At 36.1% G+C, this 19,334-nt stretch overlaps 1 protein-coding gene across 3 annotated transcripts in view; it reads right to left on the bottom strand.

Annotated features, from left to right (window-relative positions):
* OSBPL8 (oxysterol binding protein like 8) overlaps nucleotides 1–19,334 on the bottom strand; it is a 182,313-nt gene that overhangs the window by 79,563 nt on the left and 83,416 nt on the right. For 2 of the 3 annotated variants that reach the window (XM_028148630.2, XM_008143827.3), the window contains 2 exons: nucleotides 14,599–14,635; nucleotides 3,214–3,351 (listed from right to left, as the gene is read on the bottom strand). In XM_028148630.2, the coding sequence (XP_028004431.1) occupies nucleotides 3,214–3,351; nucleotides 14,599–14,635 (175 nt within the window). The remainder of the gene's footprint in view (nucleotides 1–3,213; nucleotides 3,352–14,598; nucleotides 14,636–19,334) is intronic. The other variant, XM_028148635.2, reaches the window with a different exon arrangement.

The following is a 19,334-nucleotide window of genomic DNA, read 5'->3' as shown; positions in this document are numbered from 1 at the left end:
TAAACCGTCAATCGGACATCCCCCAAGGGCTCCCGGATTGCGAGAGGGTGCAGGCCAGGCTGAGGCGCGCGTGCCCCGTCCCCCGAGTGCACGAATTTCGTGCACTGGGCCTCTAGTAATGACATAACAACCAAATGTAATGTATCAACTTACTGGGATCCTGGTTTTAACAAGCCTACAGTAGAAAGACTTGGGGACAACCCGAGGCATTTGAATATGGACTAGGTGTTAGGTTATATTAAATTATTATAAATTTTGTTAGATGTAAAAAGGTTTTATGATAATACTAGAGGCCCGATGCATGAAATTTGTGCATGGGGGGGTGTCCCTCAGCCCAGCCTGCACCCTCTCCAATCTGGGACGTCCCTCTCACAATCCAGGACTGCTGGCTCCGAATCGCTCTCCTGCCTCTGCCTGATTGCCCCGAACTGCTTCTGCCTGCCAGCCGGATCAACCCCTAACCACTCCCCTGCCAGCCTGATCGACGCCTAACTGCTCCCTGGCTGGCCCGGTCACCCCTAACTGCCCTTCCTTGCCAGCCTGGTTGCCCATAACTGCCCTCCCCTGCTGGCCTGGTCGCCCCAAACTGCCCTCGCCTGCAGGCCTGGTCCCCCCAACTGCCGTCCCCTGCAGGCCTGGTTTCCCCCAACTGCCCTCCCCTGCAAGCCTGGTCCCCCGCAACTGCCCTCCCCTACAGGTCTGGGTCCCCTCAACTGCCCTCCCTTGCTGGCCTGGTCTCCCCCAACTGCCCTCCTCTGCCAGCCTGGTCACCCCTAACTGCCCACAACTGCCCTCCCCTGCAGGCCATCTTGTGTCCAAATGGGGGCAGCCATCTTTGACCACATGGGGGTGGCCATCTTGTGTCTTGGAGTGACGGTCAATTTGCATATTACTATTTTATTAGATAGTATAAAAATGTTCTAATTTTTAGACATGCATTAAATATTCTGGGGCACAACATCATGAGGTCTATAATTTAAATATTCCAGCCTCACTTCTAAATAAATGAAATAAACAAAACAAAAAGTTAATAATTGCTTAAATTTACATGATAGGTATATTAGTGTTCATTGTACTAATCTCTCAAATTCCCTGTTTGCCTGAAAATGTTCTTGATAGATGCAAATGAGGGAAATTATTAGAAACCCTTCTGTTGCTTCATTAAGTTTCAAGTTAAAGAAGTCCTCTAAATGTTCTAGTGCACAGATACATGAATCAGATAAACCATATCTAAAACAGTCAAAATTCTGATGCACAGAATGGAAAAAACAGGTAAACTGTATCATTTCTTAATGAAAATTATTTATACCAGTGTACCATATATGCACTTTCAGGCTTTAAAAAGACATTTGGGTAACAAAAATTCAAACTTTCCAAAAATATATCCAACAACTAAGCAATGAATGTTAATAATACTATGTTCCATCTAACACTTGACTAGAAAAACATTTTCTATTGAAATAAAGTAGAAAAATAATTATGTAACTTAATATTTACCAGTTAATACTCATTTAAAAAGAACTAAAGCCTATTTCATAAAGTAACAATACCAAAACCTGACAAGTTATACAGATAGTATAAAACTCTAAATTTAAGTTTTTAAAATACTCGATAACCTGAATACATATATTAGCTTTCTAACACCAAATTTAAGTTCTTGGTTTTAAAAGCAGTAGTCTTTCCACCGCAGCTATCAGTAGTAACCACAGAGGAGTTCAAAGCATTTGACTAAATAAACTTTAGCTAAGGAGTAGAATCCAATACATAAAACTTATTAAGATTTAGGAAGTGAAATCTATGACCCCTGGGAGTCCCCGAGACTCTTTTAGAGGGTATGGAAGGTTAAAACTATTTCATAATACTTTTTCATTGCATTGACATTTCTACTTAAGGTACGAAAGCAGTGTTGGGTGAAACTGCCAGCACTTCAGCACAGATCAAGGCAGAGGCACCAACTGTAGTAGCAGTCACTGCTTTCTTCACTGCCAAGAACTTGCAATAATTGTCCAGTTTCACTTACAAATGTCCTTGATGAAGCAGTAAAAATCATAAACCCTGAGTACAGGTGGTTTTAATATTCCATGTGAAAAAGGAGAAATATGTATAAAGCACTTCTTTATACTATATTTTAAAATGTGTCAACACTTGGTAGATCTGCATAATTCAGTGAGCAACTGTTTTCCAAATGACTAATGCATAATGTTTCAAAATCATGTATGAGTAAAGAGCCATTCAAAGTTCAAGATAGATCAGTGGATTTTAATTCAACAGAGTATGAAAAGCTTACTGATATGGTTTCAGATTCCACATTGCAATGAACATTTAAGAAACTACCACTTGTCAGTTTTGGTGCAGTATCAAAGAAGAATATCTACAATTATGTATAAAAGGTATTATTGTCAATACACATATGTATGAGGCCAGACTGTCTTCATATAGTATTTCAATTAAATCATCACATCACAACACTGACTACAGAAGCAGATATAAAAATTCACGTCTTTTTTAAAGCTAGAAATGAAAAGAATTTTCAGAAACTATAAAACAGTAATTCTCAACCAAAGATGATTTTTGTCCCTCAAGGGACATTTGGCTATGTCAAGAGATATTTCTGATTGTCATAACTGGGGAAAGTGCTACTGCCATCTAGTGGGTAGAGGCCAGTGATGCTGTGAAACATCCTACAATGCACAAGACAACAGATCATCCAGCCCAAGAAGTTAATAGTGCCAAGGTTGAGGAACCTGCGGGAAAAGAATACCACTCTTCTCACATAGTAATCTTCATAAAAATGTGTTACTCATACGTAATGGGTTTATTATTGTAATATTAAATGAATAATAAACAATTTTAAAAATTCTTAGTTTTAGTTTACAATATAGTAAATGTCAATAGGTTAGCCCACATAAACAAAAGCTCTTTGGCGTCTTCAATAATTTACCAGTGTAAAGGAGTCCTGAGACCAAGAAGTTTGAGAATCAATAATTTGAAGAATGGTATAACTAACAAAGTATGCTAGAGAATATAAGAGAAATTAAAGGACTCAAAAGGAAAATGTACTCATTTCAAGAGTAGTATGTATGACCAAAACAAACAAACAAAAAAAACCCTATAAAGCTAAAGGGTTCAAAAGAAAAAGTTATGATAGACCCAAAATGTCATTCTTCCCTTAAAAAATAACAACACAAAACACATTAAAACCACAACTCTTACCCTGACTATGAAGGCTTGCAGGACTGAAAGATGGCTGACACAAGTCTTTGGTTGGAGTTGGATAAGCTTCTTTCCCTTGGCGCTGACTCATCTTTCCTGGAGTCAGAAGTTGAGATTCTTCACTGTTTGCTATAACAGCTCAAGGGAAAAAAGGAAAAAGTATTAGAACTTCAGTGCTAGATTTACATAATGGCATAGTTAATAACATGGAACAGAACTATGATTGAACCTGCCTTAATGTTTATATTAATTTTACCAACTCAATAGTTTAATAAATTTGCATAATTGTTTTTCTTTTAATTTGCTTTCAATTCCCCCAAAATTGATAGGTATGTATGAGTAAAAGTATACAAATTATGGAGATTATAAAAATGAAAACGTATTCAAATGATAAGAAAAAGTACTGCAAGATGTACTGTGCTATTAATATTAACTCTTTATAAGCAAAAGCCATTTCACAGAAGAAATACAAATGGTCAATAAACACATGAAAAGATACTCAACCTCATTAGTGATCAGAAAAAATACAAAATATTGTACATTCACTAGAATTTCTACTCTAATTTTCATAGATAGCAGGTATAATTCCTGTTTTAGAAATGGGAAACTTGAGGTTCAGAGATTGCCTTGTCTAAGACTAAGTAATAGAGGTAAGATTCTAACTCAGGATTTGGTTCCAACGTCTGGCTCTTAAAAGTTTGCTGCCCCAGTAACCAGTTTAAATAGTGTTTCAGGCTGCTATTCTCCCACTTGGCCAAGCTACGAATAGAGGAAAGCAATGCCCAGTTCCAGAGAGAACAGAAAAAAGAAAAATACTCAATGAAAGAATAGGGCAAATAATTGTGAGCAACACCACAGTGTCCTAGGATTTCCACATCCTTTTATTTAATGTTTTTGTGCTTTTAGTCTACAAAGGCTTTAGTTTTATTTTGAGCAGGAATGATTCTGTCCTCACTCTAAATTTAATTTTTAACTTAAACAGAACTTCATGTTAGCATTTCAATCATCATATCATTTAATCAAATTGCTTTATCATGTTTTCTACTGTGCTAAGTTTTCAAAATTATATTTTAGCTCCTTGAATTTCAAAAATACTTCTATTTATCATCCAAGACCTAAAAAATTATTTCCCCATCAAGTCCATTAAAAAAAGAATCTACTCATTGATGACTCCAAAATTTATATATCTTCTCCTGAACACAAACTCACATATTCAATTGCCTGCCTTATAATTGCCTCTATTCTTCTAATTTTTAAAAAATTTTTATTATTTCTTGCCGAAACCGGTTTGGCTCAGTGGATAGAGCGTCGGCCTGCGGACTGAAAGGTCCCAGGTTCGATTCTGGTCAAGGGCATGTACCTTGGTTGAGGGCATATCCCCAGTAGGGGGTGTGCAAGAGGCAGCTGATCGATGTTTCTCTCTCATCGATGTTTCTAACTCTCTATCCTCTCTCTTCCTCTCTGTAAAAAATCAATAAAAATAAAAACAAAAAAACAAACAAACAAAACACAAGGGGTGGTTTATTTAAAAAAAATTTTTTTTATTATTTCAGAGAGGGGAGAGGGAGAGACACAGAAATATAAACAATGAGAGAGAATCATTGATTGGCTCCCTTCTGCACACCTCACACTGGGGATCGAGCCTCACCCTGGGCAGGTGCCCTGACTGGGAATCGAATCGGTGACCTCTTGGTTCATAGGCTGATGCTCAACCACTGAGCCACGCCAGCTGGGCTAATTGCCTCTATCCTTTAATAGGCGACTCAAATTTATCCAGAACATAATTCTTAATTCTGCTTATCTTCCAAACCTGCCTCTCTCCTAATTCAGTTAGTGGAACCACTATTCCCTTCCACCTTGTTCTCAGGCCCAAAACCTTAGATTTATTATTCAATGTTTCTCTTTCACACTTGACATCCCATTTATCTCTGAGAGTTTTATATTCTACCTTCAAAATTTATCCGGAGTCCTTCTATTTCTCCCCACTTACACAACTACCACCCTGTTCCGAGACACTATTACCTTTCTACTGGATCACAGCATCATATTTCTATCTAGTCTCCAGACTTAGGGCTTATTCCTTCTTGTGTAGAGTTCCTTCTCTACATGGAAGCCCAAGCAATCTTTGTAAACCATAAGTCAGATTTGCATCATGCAGAAGTCTTTTCAATGGCTCTTCATTACACCTATAATAAATTCCATGGCCTAAAGATTCAAGAGTGTCTGCCCCCCATTATCTTCCCAACCTAATTATCTACCATTCTCCTCTTTACTCCTTGGCTCCCAGTCATAATGGTCTTCTTGGTATTCCTCAAAACACATCATCTTGCCCCAATCTCTGGGTCTTTATACTTCTTGTTCCCTCTACCCAAAATACTTCTACCCCCATCGTCTCACTATTAACCCCTCTCATCATTTGTGTTCAAACGTCATCTCTTCAGAAAAGCCCTTCATGGTGCCTTTTGATAAATAAGTTCCCATTTTAATATAGTGTATCAATTATTTTATTTTTTCCCACTAGTGCCCATTTCACCAGTTATACTCTAACACTTTATATGATTTCTATTATGCATTTATTACATGCTTTCATTAATCTATAAATTCCATAAGAGAAAGAAATTTTGTCTGTCTTATTTTCCCATAATTCCCAAGTCCTGGTATGGTCCTGGCATACTGAAGGTGTTCAACAAAATTTTGTTGAATGAATCAATTAACAACTTTTATAGTTTTATGAAACTTCATTATGAAAAAGTATACGGTGTTTCCTTCAATTACTAAATCCAAGATCCATTTAACTCCTAAAAATTATTATTGAAATTAAAAAATGTATGTTGCTGATGTAGAAAGACAAATTGACCTAAAGAACCTAACAGAGAGCTCGCAGAAACAAGCCCATGGTTGTGGAGCCTAGATATACAATAAAGGTGGGGAAAGAAAAGACTATTCAATTACTGATACTGGGAAAACTGATTATCCAAATTGGAAAAATAGGTCCCTACCCTCAAACCACACACAAAGAATAATTTTATGAAAATTAAAGACATACACATAAAAAGCAAAACTTGAAAACTTTTATAAGAAAATATAAGAGAGTATATTTATAAACATGGGCTAACGAATGATTCCTTAAAAAAACAAACACAAAGCATTAACCATAAAAAAAAGAACTGATAATTTCCACCACACTAAACAAACAAAAAAGTTAAGTCTTAATTTAATCAAAAGAAAACAGAAAGAAATTGAAAACACAAAACAGTAGAAGATACCTGCAACAAATATAATTAACAAAAGATATCTGTAACACATATAATTAGTATCCAGAATGTTTTCTTTTAAAAAAACAACTACTCATAAATAAATGTGAAAAAGATCAACATTGCAATATTAAAATGGGGGCATATGCATCAAAAAGGACAAAATACCAAGAAATAAATTTAACCAAGGAGGTGAAAGACCTGTACAGTAGTCTCCCCTTAGCCATAGTTTTGCTTTCCATGGTTTGTTACCCGCGGTCAACTGCAGACTGAAAATATTAACTGGAGAATTCCAGAAATAAACAATTGTGTGTCATTCCAGAAATAAACAATTGTGAGTAGCATGATGAAATCACGTGCCATCCCACTCCATCCCATCTGGGATGTGAATCATGCCTTTTTCCAGCATATTCATGCTGTCTGTACAATATAATATTTTAAGAGACCACGTTCACATAACTTTCATTACAGTATATTGTTATGTGTTTTATTTTATTATTTATTATTGTTAATGTCTTACTGTGCCTAATTTATAAGTTATACTTTATCATAGGTTGTCTGTATATATGTATAGAAAAAAGCATAATACATATGGGTTTGGTACAATCCGCGGATTCAGTCATCCATCGGGAATCTTGGGATTTATCCTCAGTAGATAAGGAGGAACTACTGTACACTGAAAACTGTTAAGACACTGATGAAAGAGGTTGAAGAAGATACAAATATATTTAAAGATAGTCCATGATGATGGAATAGAAGAATTAGCACTGTTAAAATGTCCATACTACCCAAAGCAATCTACAGATTCAATGCAATCCCTATGAAAATTCTAATGGCATTTTTCACATAAATAGAACAAATAATCCTAAAATTTGTATGGAACCACAGAAGACTCTGCAGAGCCAAAGCAATCTCGAGAAAGAACAAAACTGAAGGCATTAAGTTCCCAGATTTCAAACTATAGTACAAAGCTATAGTAATCTAACCAATATGGTATTAGCTATAAAAAAAAGTCATATGAACAGTGGGACAGGATAGAGAGCTCAAAAATAAACCCACACCTATATGCGAAACTAATTTATGACAAAAGAGCCAAGAATATACAATGAGGAAAAGGACAGCTTCTTCAATAAGTGGTCCTGTGAAAAGTGTATAGTCACATACAAAAGAATGAAACTAGACTGCTGACACCATACACAAATATTAACTCAAAATTAATTAAAGACTTGAATGGAAGACTGAAACCATAACACTCCGAGAAGAAAACATACACAATAAGCTCCTTTACTTGGTGATGATTTTTGGATCTGACAATAGCAAAATAAATAAATGGGACTACATCAAACTAAAAAGCTTCTGCACAGCAAAGGAACCATCAACAAAATAAGAAGATAACTAAATCTGAGAAAATATTTGCAAATCAAATATCTGATAAGTGGCTATAATATCCAAAATACATAAAGAACTAATACAACTCAATAGCAAAAAAGAAATAAAATCCTAATAAAAAATGGACAGAGTATCTAAATACACATTTTTTCCCCAAAAAATACACAGATGTTCAACAGGCACATGAAAAAGTGCTCAACTTCATTAATCATCACATAAATGCAAGTCATAACTACATAAAGCATCATCCTACACCTCTTAGAATGACTATTATTTTAAAAATCAAGAAATAAAAAATGTTGACAAGGATGTGGAGAAGAGAAAATCCTTTGCACTGATGGTGAGAATATAAATTGGTACAGCCACTATGGAAAGCAGTATGGAGGTTCCTAAAAAAATTAAAAATAGAACTATGTCCCAGCAATTCCATTTCTGTGTATTTATCTAAAGAAAATGAGAACACTAAGTTGAAAAGAAATATGCTCCCCCATGTTCACTGGAGCATTATTTACAACTAGTAGCCCATTTGCAGGAAGAATCCTGCAAGCGGCGCTCTGCCCCGCCCCGCCCGGGCTTTCCCTCTGGCAGCCACCTTGCTTTCTGCTTTCCCTCCCTCTTCCTTCTAAGTTGTCTTCAGTCTTCACTCCTCCCTCCCTCAGCGTATACAAATTAACCGCCATCTTTGTTGGGTAATTTGCATACTCACCCTGATTGGCTGGTGGGCGTGGTTTTGGCTGGTGGGTGTGGTGAAGGTGCAGTCAATTTGCATATTACTATTTTATTAGGTAGGATAGCCAAGATAAGTGTCTATCATTGGGTAAATGGATAAAGAAAATGTGGTTCCTATAAACAATGGAATATTATTCAGCATTAAAAAGAATGAAATCTTTATATTTGGGACAACATGGATGGACCTTGAGAGCATTAAGCTAAGTGAAATAAATCAGACAGAGAAAGACAAATAAGGTATGTAGAATCAAAAAGGACAAACAACAAAAATACTTAGCTTATAGATACAGAGAAGAGACTGGTGGTTGCCAGAGGTGAAGAGGTTGAGAGGGGTTGCAAAATGGGTGAAGGGGAGCAAAGGTTCAAACTTCCAATTATAAGATAAAAAAGTCAAGTGGATGTAAAATACAGCCTGGAGACTATAATTAACAATACTGCATAGCATATTTTAAAGTTGCTAAGAGAGCAAATCTTAAAAATTCTCATCACAAGAAAAAAATCTATAACTATGTATGGTGATAGATGTTAAACTTATTATGATCATTTTGCAATATATGAATACTGAATCATTACACTGTATACCTGAAACCAATATAATGTTGTGTGTCAATTATGCCTCAATAAAAATATTTTAATACAAAAAAAAAAAAAAAGAAAAATGGGAGGGAAACTCGAATGGAAGAAGAAATGCAAATGGTCAATAAATATATAAAAAAGATGCTCACCTTTTTAGTAATCAGAAAAACACAAATCAAGATCACAATGAAATTAATATTTTACACTCAGTAAAACTGACAAAAATTAATAAGTCTGATAATAACAAATAGATAAGGGTGGGATCAATCAGACATTTTAAGCACTGATGGTGGGGTGTAAACCAAAATAAGCACTTTGGACAACTACTTAGATCTGTCTTATTAAAGTCATTTCAGCATACCCTATGAGTCCAACAATTCCACTCTTAGCTTTATAACTAGAAATACTCTTATAAATGTGTACCGAAAGATAAAAATAAGAATGTTGACAGCAACATTGTTCATAGTAGCAAAAATCAAAACAACTTAAATACTCATCAATTGAAAATAAAATGGATTTATGTATTGCGGTATATGCATATAATGAAATAGTATATAGCACTGAAAAAGGAGTGCTCTTAGCTGTATCCAATAGCATGGCTGAATCTTGGAAATAAAATGCTAAAAAACAAGTCCTAAAAGATGACATGCTACCATTCTCATAAAATTAAAAACCAAGTAAACCTTAGTGATACATACATAATTAAAAATAACATAAAAGTATATTTTAAAAAAGTAAAGAATGATAAAATACAAAATAGTCATCACCTCTTGGGGGCTGGCACAGGGAAAGAAAAGAGAAGAAGCACAAAGATGGACATGAAATATTTTTAAGATTCATGTTCTTAAGTGGTACATTCAAAGTGTCTTGGCTGTATAATCATGCTTTATAATTTACATATGCTACATTTTTTGCAGTATCAGGCAGTACATTAAAATACATTATGAGAAGAACAACTAATAGAATTAAAGTATGCTTTAGTGTTCCATCAGTAAGATATAGGTATCTATGTCTTGAATAACTTTACCATATAAAAAAGGCAATAGTCTAAGAAGTGAATCTTTAGTTCCATTCACCCCTTTCTAACTTCTTACTGATTGAGGTATTACTGTTTATGATTTTGATAACCTTGAAGTGGGAAGGTTGTAGAAATAGCGATGTACAGAGTATACTTCTTTAGGGAAAAAAAAAAAAGCCCATTTTTCTATTTTTTTCTCTTACCCCATTCACAAACATTAACAATTATACAAAAAAAGGGATTTTTCACAATATAAAAGTCATCTTGATAGCCTACATCATTTACACAATTGTACACTAGTTAAGTATAAGCTCAAAAAGGGTAGTGACTTTGTTTTTATTTGTATCCCTTGGCATAAAAGTGACAAATAAATCCATGCTAAATGACTGAATAAATATTTGACAAATGAATGACTGCATGATTTCAGTGTAGTGTCTAACATTACAATCAATTACTTCAGCTACTAATGATAGCATTACAGTGCCCTCTCATGGTTGTATTTTGTAGTGGAAGTGAAGTAACCTACTTTGTTATTCATATTGTTTTACTATCTTAACTACAATATAAATTAATCACAATGGAATAATTAGCAGTAACATAATTAACACACCAGCTGCAACTTCTAAGGAGAATATGACTCTGTAACTACCATTCTTTACTTTCTGAATTCAACTCATCAATATAAAATCTGAAGAATTGTATAAGCTTCAAAGTCTGGTGTTTGCCCTTAATCTAAGTGAAAGATAAGATAAGCTGAAGTTAAGTAATTATTTTAAAGTCATAAATGATCTCTACGTAAATTCTAAATCTCCCCTTACAGATGGTATACCTTTTCCCAAATACTTAAAGAAATTAAATATGTTGGTAGATATAAAATTATAGTTTTTCATTCAATAGTACAGATCCTAATAAAGTACTATATGAAATTACTTTTCACTTTAAAAAATATATGGTCTCCATGAAATAATTATCCAGTTCCCTTTTAACAGTTGACAGAGTACAATATAAACTCATCCCTAATATGTGCTGTATATTTTTATTTCTATATGCTTAAAATATACAATAAATTTCTTATATTCCAAGTAAATTAAAGACCTCCACTTATAAAACCCAGTTCCCAAAATAGAAACATTTCAATTGATATTAAAAATTAAATTCTATTTATAAAGTTCAGCTATGTCAATCAGTTCACCTGAGCCAACATCTGAATGTATAAGGTAATTATAGTAACTGAAAAATCCATTGAAAATATCTGCCAGGTAAAGATAGTTTCTTCAATAAATGGTGTTGGCAAAGTTGGACAGGTACATGCAAAAAAATGAAACTAGACCACCAACTTACACCATATACAAAAATAAATTCAAATGAGATAAAAGACTTAAATGTAAGATGGGAAACCATAAAAATCCTAGAAGAAAACATAGGCAGTAAAATCTCAGACATCTCACCTAGCAATATTTTCACCGATACATAGCCTAAGGCAAGGGCAACAAAGGAAAAAATAAACAAATGACACTACATAAAAATAAAAAGCTTCTGCACAGCAAAAGGAACCATTAACAAAATGAAAAGGGAATATCCTTTGGTAAAACGTATGTGCCAATGAGACATCAGATGAGGGATTAATTTCCAAAATACACCAAGAGCTCATACAACTCAACACCAGGAAGGCAAACAATCCAATTTAAAAAATCGGCAAAGGACCTGAACAGACACTTCTCCAAAGAGAACATACTGATGAGATGACCAATAAACATGAAAAAAAAATGCTCAAAGTTGCTCATCATCAAAGAGATGCAAATTAAAACTACAATGAGGTATCTCCTCCCACCTGCCAGAATGGCTACTATCAATAAATCAATGAATAGCAAGTGCTGGTGAGGATGTGGAGGAAAGAGAACCCTATAGTAGACAGCTGGTGGGAATGCAGACTGGTGCAGCCATTATAGGAAACAGTATGGAGTTTCCTCAAAAAATTCAAAATGGATCTGCTGTTTTACCCAGTAATCCCACTGCTAGTTTTATATCCCCAAAGAATCCCAAAACACCAATCAGAAAGAAAGTATGCACCCCTATGTTCATAGCAGTGTTATTTACAACAGTTAAGTGCCCAAGTGCCCATCAGTAGATGAGTGGATAAAAAAAATCGTGGTACATTTACACCATGGAATACCATACAGCTGTAAAAAAGGAGCTCTTACCCTTTAAGACCGAATGGAGGGACCTGGAGAGTATTATGCTAAGCGAAATAAGCCAGTTAGAGAAAAACAAATTGTCTCACTTACAAGTGGAATATAATGAACAAAATAAACTGATAAACAAAATAGTCCAGAGGTATGAATACATGGAACAGAATAACAGATCTCAGGGGACAGCAAGACATTAACCAAAGAACATATATGCACATATGCATAAGTTATGGACACAGCCAATAGTATGGGGAAGGCCTGGGGTGGAGCGGGGTTGGGTGGAGGAGGGCAAAAAGGGAAAATGGGAGACATCTGTAATACTGTCAACAACAACAAAGCACACACACACACACACATGAAAGAAAATATCTGCCATGTATCACAAGTAAAGCTGAATAAGAAAACATAAAAATGTTTTGGTATTTGTGTACTTTACTTTCAAAATTTCTACTATTCTAATAATGCTGGTTGTATAATAAACAATATATTTAAAATACTATGAGTTGTTATAGCTAAAAAAGGAATTTTAGCATATTACCTTAAATCATCTCTCTTTTTAGAAAAAAAATACATTAGAGACAAATAGCAATTATTTTAGACCAAATAATTTTACAACTAGAAGAAATCTTGCCATTATTTTGCTCAGTCCCTTCCTTTTGCCAATGGAACGACAACAATAAAATGAACCCCAAAGAAGTGAGCAAACTTCCAACAGTCAGGTATCTATTTCAGAAAAAATACTAAAACTTCCTATATCAATATAATTTCCACATTGCTCTTCAATAAAGTTAAAAAATCTTTGTCCGATTCACAATGCAGTGATATTTTAATTATTGAAAACCAGTAGAAGACACACTGGGCAAGTAACCAATTCTGATTTCTTGGACATTTCAGTTCTTAGCTTCAGGCTTTTCATCTTTTTAGATGACATCTGAAGTTCCTTTCACCTCAGTAATTCTATGATTTTTTTTTTTTAATCCTCACCCGAGGATATGTTTTATTGATTTTTTTTAAAGAGAGAGAGAAACATCAATCAGTTGCCTCCTGTACACACCCCGACCAGGGATAGAACCCACAACCTATGTACGTGCCCTAACCTGGAATCAAACCCATAACCTGTTTGGTGCCCAGGACAACGCTCCAACCAACTGAGCCATCAGGCCAGGGCAGTAATTCTGTGACTTTTAATACAAAAGTTTCCCCTGTCACAATGCTTTGAAATTATGTATTCACTAGAGGCCTGGTGCATGAATTTCTGCATGGGGGGGGCGGTGGAGGGTCTCCTTGGTCTAGCTGGCGATCGGGGCCAATCGGGGCCAGCCGACCCGGGAGAGGGACCACGGGAGGTTGGCCGGCCATGGGAGGTTGACTGTGACAGTACACTAACCACCAGGGGGGCAGCTCCTGTGTTGAGCATCTGCCCTCTGGTGGTCAATGCGCATCATAGCTACTGGCCGGTCATCCAGTCATAATGGTTGTTTAGGCTTTTATATATATAGATGCACAAAATTCGTGCAAGGGGCTCAGCCCCTGCTGCCATGGCGGCCACCTCCTCTGCCTCGGCTTCATCCGGAAGGACGTCCGATCTAATTAGCATATTATGCTTTTATTATTATAGATGGGTCTAACTTCCTTGCTAGACTATAATGATCCTTATGGGCAGAGCATAGGTTTTATTCATCGTGTATCCCCCAAAGCTACCAGTGTCTAGTTAAAAAAAAAAAAGGGGGGGGGGGGGGAACATCTTCTAAATTCCTAAGATGAAACATGTTTCACTTATGAAATACCAAAGTATAAATAACACATTTCATAACCAAATTATCTATTATGTAAAAATTCTGACAAAATAAAAACAGTATTTCTCATTGTCATATGAAAGTGATTTTTTTAGACCATGTCCAGCCTCAAAGTAGCCTGACCTAAGTTTTGTGATGACTGCAGAAAGAAATACTATGGAGAAAAAGTCCTAAATTATTAACTAGATAATTAAGTAAATAATCTATCCTTAGATAATCCAGATGTAAATATACAAATACTATCAATCTCAGATGGACATTGACAACAGATGAGCACTAAATGACTATTTATATTCTTTACTTTATATTTCAATGTCTGGAAAGAAAAGGAGAATACTTAAATAATCAAAACAAAAATACCACATGCCTTTTATAAGTACACATCAAAATATTATCATGTCTCCAAACATGCCATTCGAACTTTAGCTACTTACTTGGTGGGCCAAGGACATCTTTGCTATCACCAAGAAGCTTTTAATGCAGGGTAATTGAGCAGCGAACAAATACAATCCAAACAAGGAAGAAGCATAATGCATCAGGATTGAAGCAGCAGTGAAACAAAAGGACAAGGAAAATAGCATTAGTTTATAAGTAGAAAGCACATGCACATCAATCCTAATAATCACAATTCAGAAGGAATTTCCTTTTCCACACATAAAAAGATCTTGGCTTAGGCATTACCCAATATTTGTTTTATTCTGGAAAATGAAGGTAGAAAGAGAAAAAATGAATCACCCAAGTATTTTGTTTTGAAAATTACTCAATTCAAAAACTACTTTCAATTAGAATTTAAGATATGGGTTAGGAGTAGTAAAAATTATTTAGAAATGTAAGGTACAGCAAAAATTTATTCATTCTTAAATTTAAATAGTTTAAAATTATATAGCACCCATGCACTATTAAGTATTAGTTCTGCATGCCATGAAAGCACTTAATACTATATGGTAATACAGTTTATTTTTTTCTATAAAAAGAAAGGAATATTATATTCCAAGCATTGTACAAAGACCTTTTACAAAGATATACACAAAGTAATACAATTATTTGCTCAAATGGCAAAAATACAAAGAGGAATATTGATTAGAATGATAAATTTTATTAAGTCAGACAAAGTTTCCTTAGGGACTACTAAATATCAACTATACCACCTAGAGTTACTAGTCTTTAGGAAGTTATAAGACCCAATTCTTAAATGAATAACTTGAAATCAACTAAAAGAAACAGAAAAAAAGATTGCTGACCTTCAGTTACTATTTAAACATACATTACACTAAATGTCACCTACAGACAAGTGTTTTGGTTTCCCTTAGTGGGAACAAAGTCCTTAGCTCTCCTTCATTTCAAATACCAAGTATGATAACATAACAAAAGTAAAATAACAACGAAAACAAATATTCCCACCAATTACAATACTGCTTGGCCTTATTTAAGGGGAATGAGGGAGTCTTAATTGGCTATGACAATTAATAGTAGTTGTTTGTTTTGGGCTTCTGTTGTCTCCTAGGAAAAAATCTTGGCCCTCTTAGTTCCCTGAAGTGATGGTTATTTCACAATGCTTGAAATTATTTTCCAATGCCTTTTAAAGACATTTGCTTAAAAAATAAAGAGACATATGCTCTATTGATTTTTCTGTAGTTGCCCATTTAAGTGCATTTTTTAATAAACTGATTTCAGTTTCACAGGATAAGAAAAAAAACACACACCCCACAACTTTAGTGACAACGAACTAATTATGCTAAAGTCCTTATTACCATTTGAGAACAACTAGCAAGCATGTGGTAAGAGATTAAAATATTTGTGGTAGGCAATCTCTAAAAGGGCACAGTGATCCCCACCTTCTTGGTGTATAATCATCTTGCTGGAAATCACTTCTAATGAACAGAATATGGCAGAAGGGAAGGGATGTCACTTCTAAGATTAGACTGTAAAAAGATTATCACTTCCATCTTGTTTGGAGTCTCTTATTCTTTCTTAGATAGGTCACTGGGGAAAGCCAGTTGCCCAGTCTTATAGAGGCCCAGGACTCAGAGAAACTGAGGTCTGTCAACAATCACTAAGTGAGCTTTGAAGTGAATTTTCCATCTTGACCCTTCTCACCTGCCCTTCCCACTCACCCAGTCAAGGCTTCAAGTAAGACTGCAGCAGGCCCACCCAGCATGGCTCAGTGGTTGAGTGCTGACCTATGAACTAGGAGTTCACGGTTAGATTCCTGGTCAAGTGCACATGCCCAGGTTGCGGGTTTGATCCCCAGTGTGGGGCAAGCAGGAGACAGCCGATCAATGATTCTCTCATCAGTGATGTTTCTATCTCTCTCTCCCTCTCCCTTCCTCTCTAAAATCAATAAGAATATATTAAAAAACTACAGCAGGCCCCCTTCTCAGTGGCTTGACTGCATCTATATAGAGATTTTGAGCCAGAGACAACTAGCAAAGCTGTTCTCGGATTCCCGACCTACAGAAATTGTAAGATAATAAATGCTTTTCATTTGATACCACTTACTTTTAGGATGATATGTTAATACCAATAAATATAACATTGGAAATGGAAAGAAGTTAAGAAATTGAGAGAGACAGCTGTGGAAAACTACAAATGTTTCATAGACATTTTCTAAAAAATGTTCCTGTACTAATATGAATAATTACTAGTTTCACCAGAGATTCCTAATGGAAAGCAATGTTTCTAAACATTTACACATGGTTAGGAGTGTTTAATTTCACAGGGCTGGTCACATTTGAAGGTTTTTGAGTTGGTCTTCTATGTTGGATAAAAGATTAAATTTACTTTTATTGTACAGTTCTGTTATATTCTCAAATTCTGTTGATTAATAGCATTTTCTCAACTTCTGTACAGCTGTACTCCTTGCCTGCTTACTCCCATAAAATAATCCCTAGTACACACAGCAATTTCTGAATATTTGTTTCAAATTATGCTGACTTTCAATTTTATATCCTAAAGCATCTTTGTGTCATATAAATCTAATTATATTGACTTAATCTAATATTGTTTTCATATTAAGAAAATGAATAATAATTAAAATAAGCATAGTCTAATACTATCATAGATGCATCCATGCATCTAAATATTTACTGAACAGCTACTATATAGACAGGTATTATTTTAGACACCAAGAAATATACTAGTGAGAGAGAAACCAAGATGGCAGCATAGGTAAACACCTGAAATTGCTACCTTGCACAACCACTTCAAAACTACAACTAAAAGACAAAATGGACATCATCCAGAACCACAGGAAGGCTGGCTGAGTGGAAATTCTACAACTAGAAGGAAAGAGAAAAGCACACTGAAACCCAGAGGAGCTGCGGAAGTAAAGTGCAGAGGTACAGTGGCGCGCGCACGGAAAGCCTGGCAACTGAGTACGCGGCTGTCTTTTTCAATCAGGAGGGAGACACAAGCTCCTGACTGCTCTGAATTCCAGTTCCGGGCGAGACTTTGGGGAATCAGACTCATACGGGGAGAAACTGGACTGTCTGGCATCGGGCGGAACTCGAGGACAGCTCTCTCTCAGAGGTGCTTGCAGTGATTACCGAGGGACATTGAGACCCAGGGGCCTCTTAGGGCAGGGCCGACAGTCAGCCATTGCTGTTTGCTCCACCCTGAGACCCCGCCCCACCAAGCTGTGCACAGAGGCTTTTGTATATAAATGGCTTGGTTCTTTAAAATCTAAAATTACCTAACAAACTCAACTGAGTCAGAGAGACCCAGAACATCCAAAAGAAGGCCCAAGGCCCCACAGCAGCTTGCATTGCTTCACAGCTGGGCCTCATCTGGGCACCTCCAAACCCCAAACAAAGAAGAGGAATCTGCAGATCTTTCCATAGCTCCTGCTGGGTGGCCTCAGGCAGAGGCTAAATTAGCACCTCCTTGGAGATCCAAGAGCCAGTGTACCCAGTGGTCAGAGTGGGACCATCCAGATTACAACTCCTCAGATCCATAAGGGACACACTCAGGGGGCAGACTCAGTGAGCACCAAAGCCCCACTGAAGCACGTCTTGCCTCATAAGGGTGTCTCCAGCACAGAAGTTCTCCCATCGTAGACACAGCTGATCCTCATAGCCAATTGGCCTGGAGGTCAATTCCTCCCAGTGATACCAACAGCAATCAAGGCTTAACTACAACAAGACTGTACACACAGCCCACAAAGGGATGCACCAAGAGTGTCCACCTCAGGTAACTGGGGAGGCTGAGCCACTGGGCCCTATAGGACACCTAGCACACAAAGCCACTCTATCAACTCAGAGAAGCAGCCAAAATGCGGAGACAACGAAAGAAATGGAGGAAAGCAAACTGCTGGATATAGAGTTCAAAACCACGGTTATAAGGTTTTTCAAGAATTTTCTAGAAAAGGGCAATAAATTTAGTGAGACCCTCGAGGATATGAAAAAGGACCAACTAGAAATTAAGCATACACTGACTGAAATAAAAAATAATATACAGAGATCCAACAGCAGACTAGAGGATCGTAAGAATCAAGTCAAAGATTTGAAATACAAAGAAGCAAAAAACACTCAACCGGAAAAGCAAAAGGAAAAAAAGAATCCAAAAATATGAAGATAGTGTAAGGAGCCTCTGGGACAACTTCAAGCGTACCAACATCCGAATTATGGAGGTGTCAGAAGAAGAGAGAGAGCAAAATATTGAAAACCTATTTGAAAAAATAATGACAGAAAACTTCCCCCACCTGGTGAAAGAAATAGACTTACAAGTCCAGGAAGTGCAGAGAACCCCAAACAAAAGGAATCCAAAGAGGACCACACCAAGATACATCATAATTAAAATGCCAAGAGCAAAAGACAAAGAGAGAATATTAAAAGCAGCAAGAGAAAAACAGTTAGTTACCTACAAGGGAGTACCCATACGATTGTCAGCAGATTTCTCAACAGAAACTATGCAGGCCAGATGCGAGTGGCAAAAAATATTCAAAGTGATGAATAGCAAGAACCTACAACCAAGATTACTCTACCCAGCAAAGCTATCATTCAGAATTGAAGGTCAGATAAAGAGCTTCACAGATAAGAAAAAGCTAAAGGAGTTCATCACCACCAAATGAGTATTATATGAAATGCTGAAAGGTATTCTTTAAGAAGAGGAAGAAGAAGAAAAAGGTAAAGATAATAATTATGAACAACAAATACATGTCTATCAACAAGTG

The sequence above is a fragment of the Eptesicus fuscus genome, chromosome 7 (assembly GCF_027574615.1).
Source record: "Eptesicus fuscus isolate TK198812 chromosome 7, DD_ASM_mEF_20220401, whole genome shotgun sequence".
Classification (NCBI taxonomy): Eukaryota; Metazoa; Chordata; class Mammalia; order Chiroptera; family Vespertilionidae; genus Eptesicus; species Eptesicus fuscus.
The sequence above is the reverse complement of the archived record's forward strand: the minus strand, read 5'-3'. Positions and strand labels throughout refer to the sequence as shown.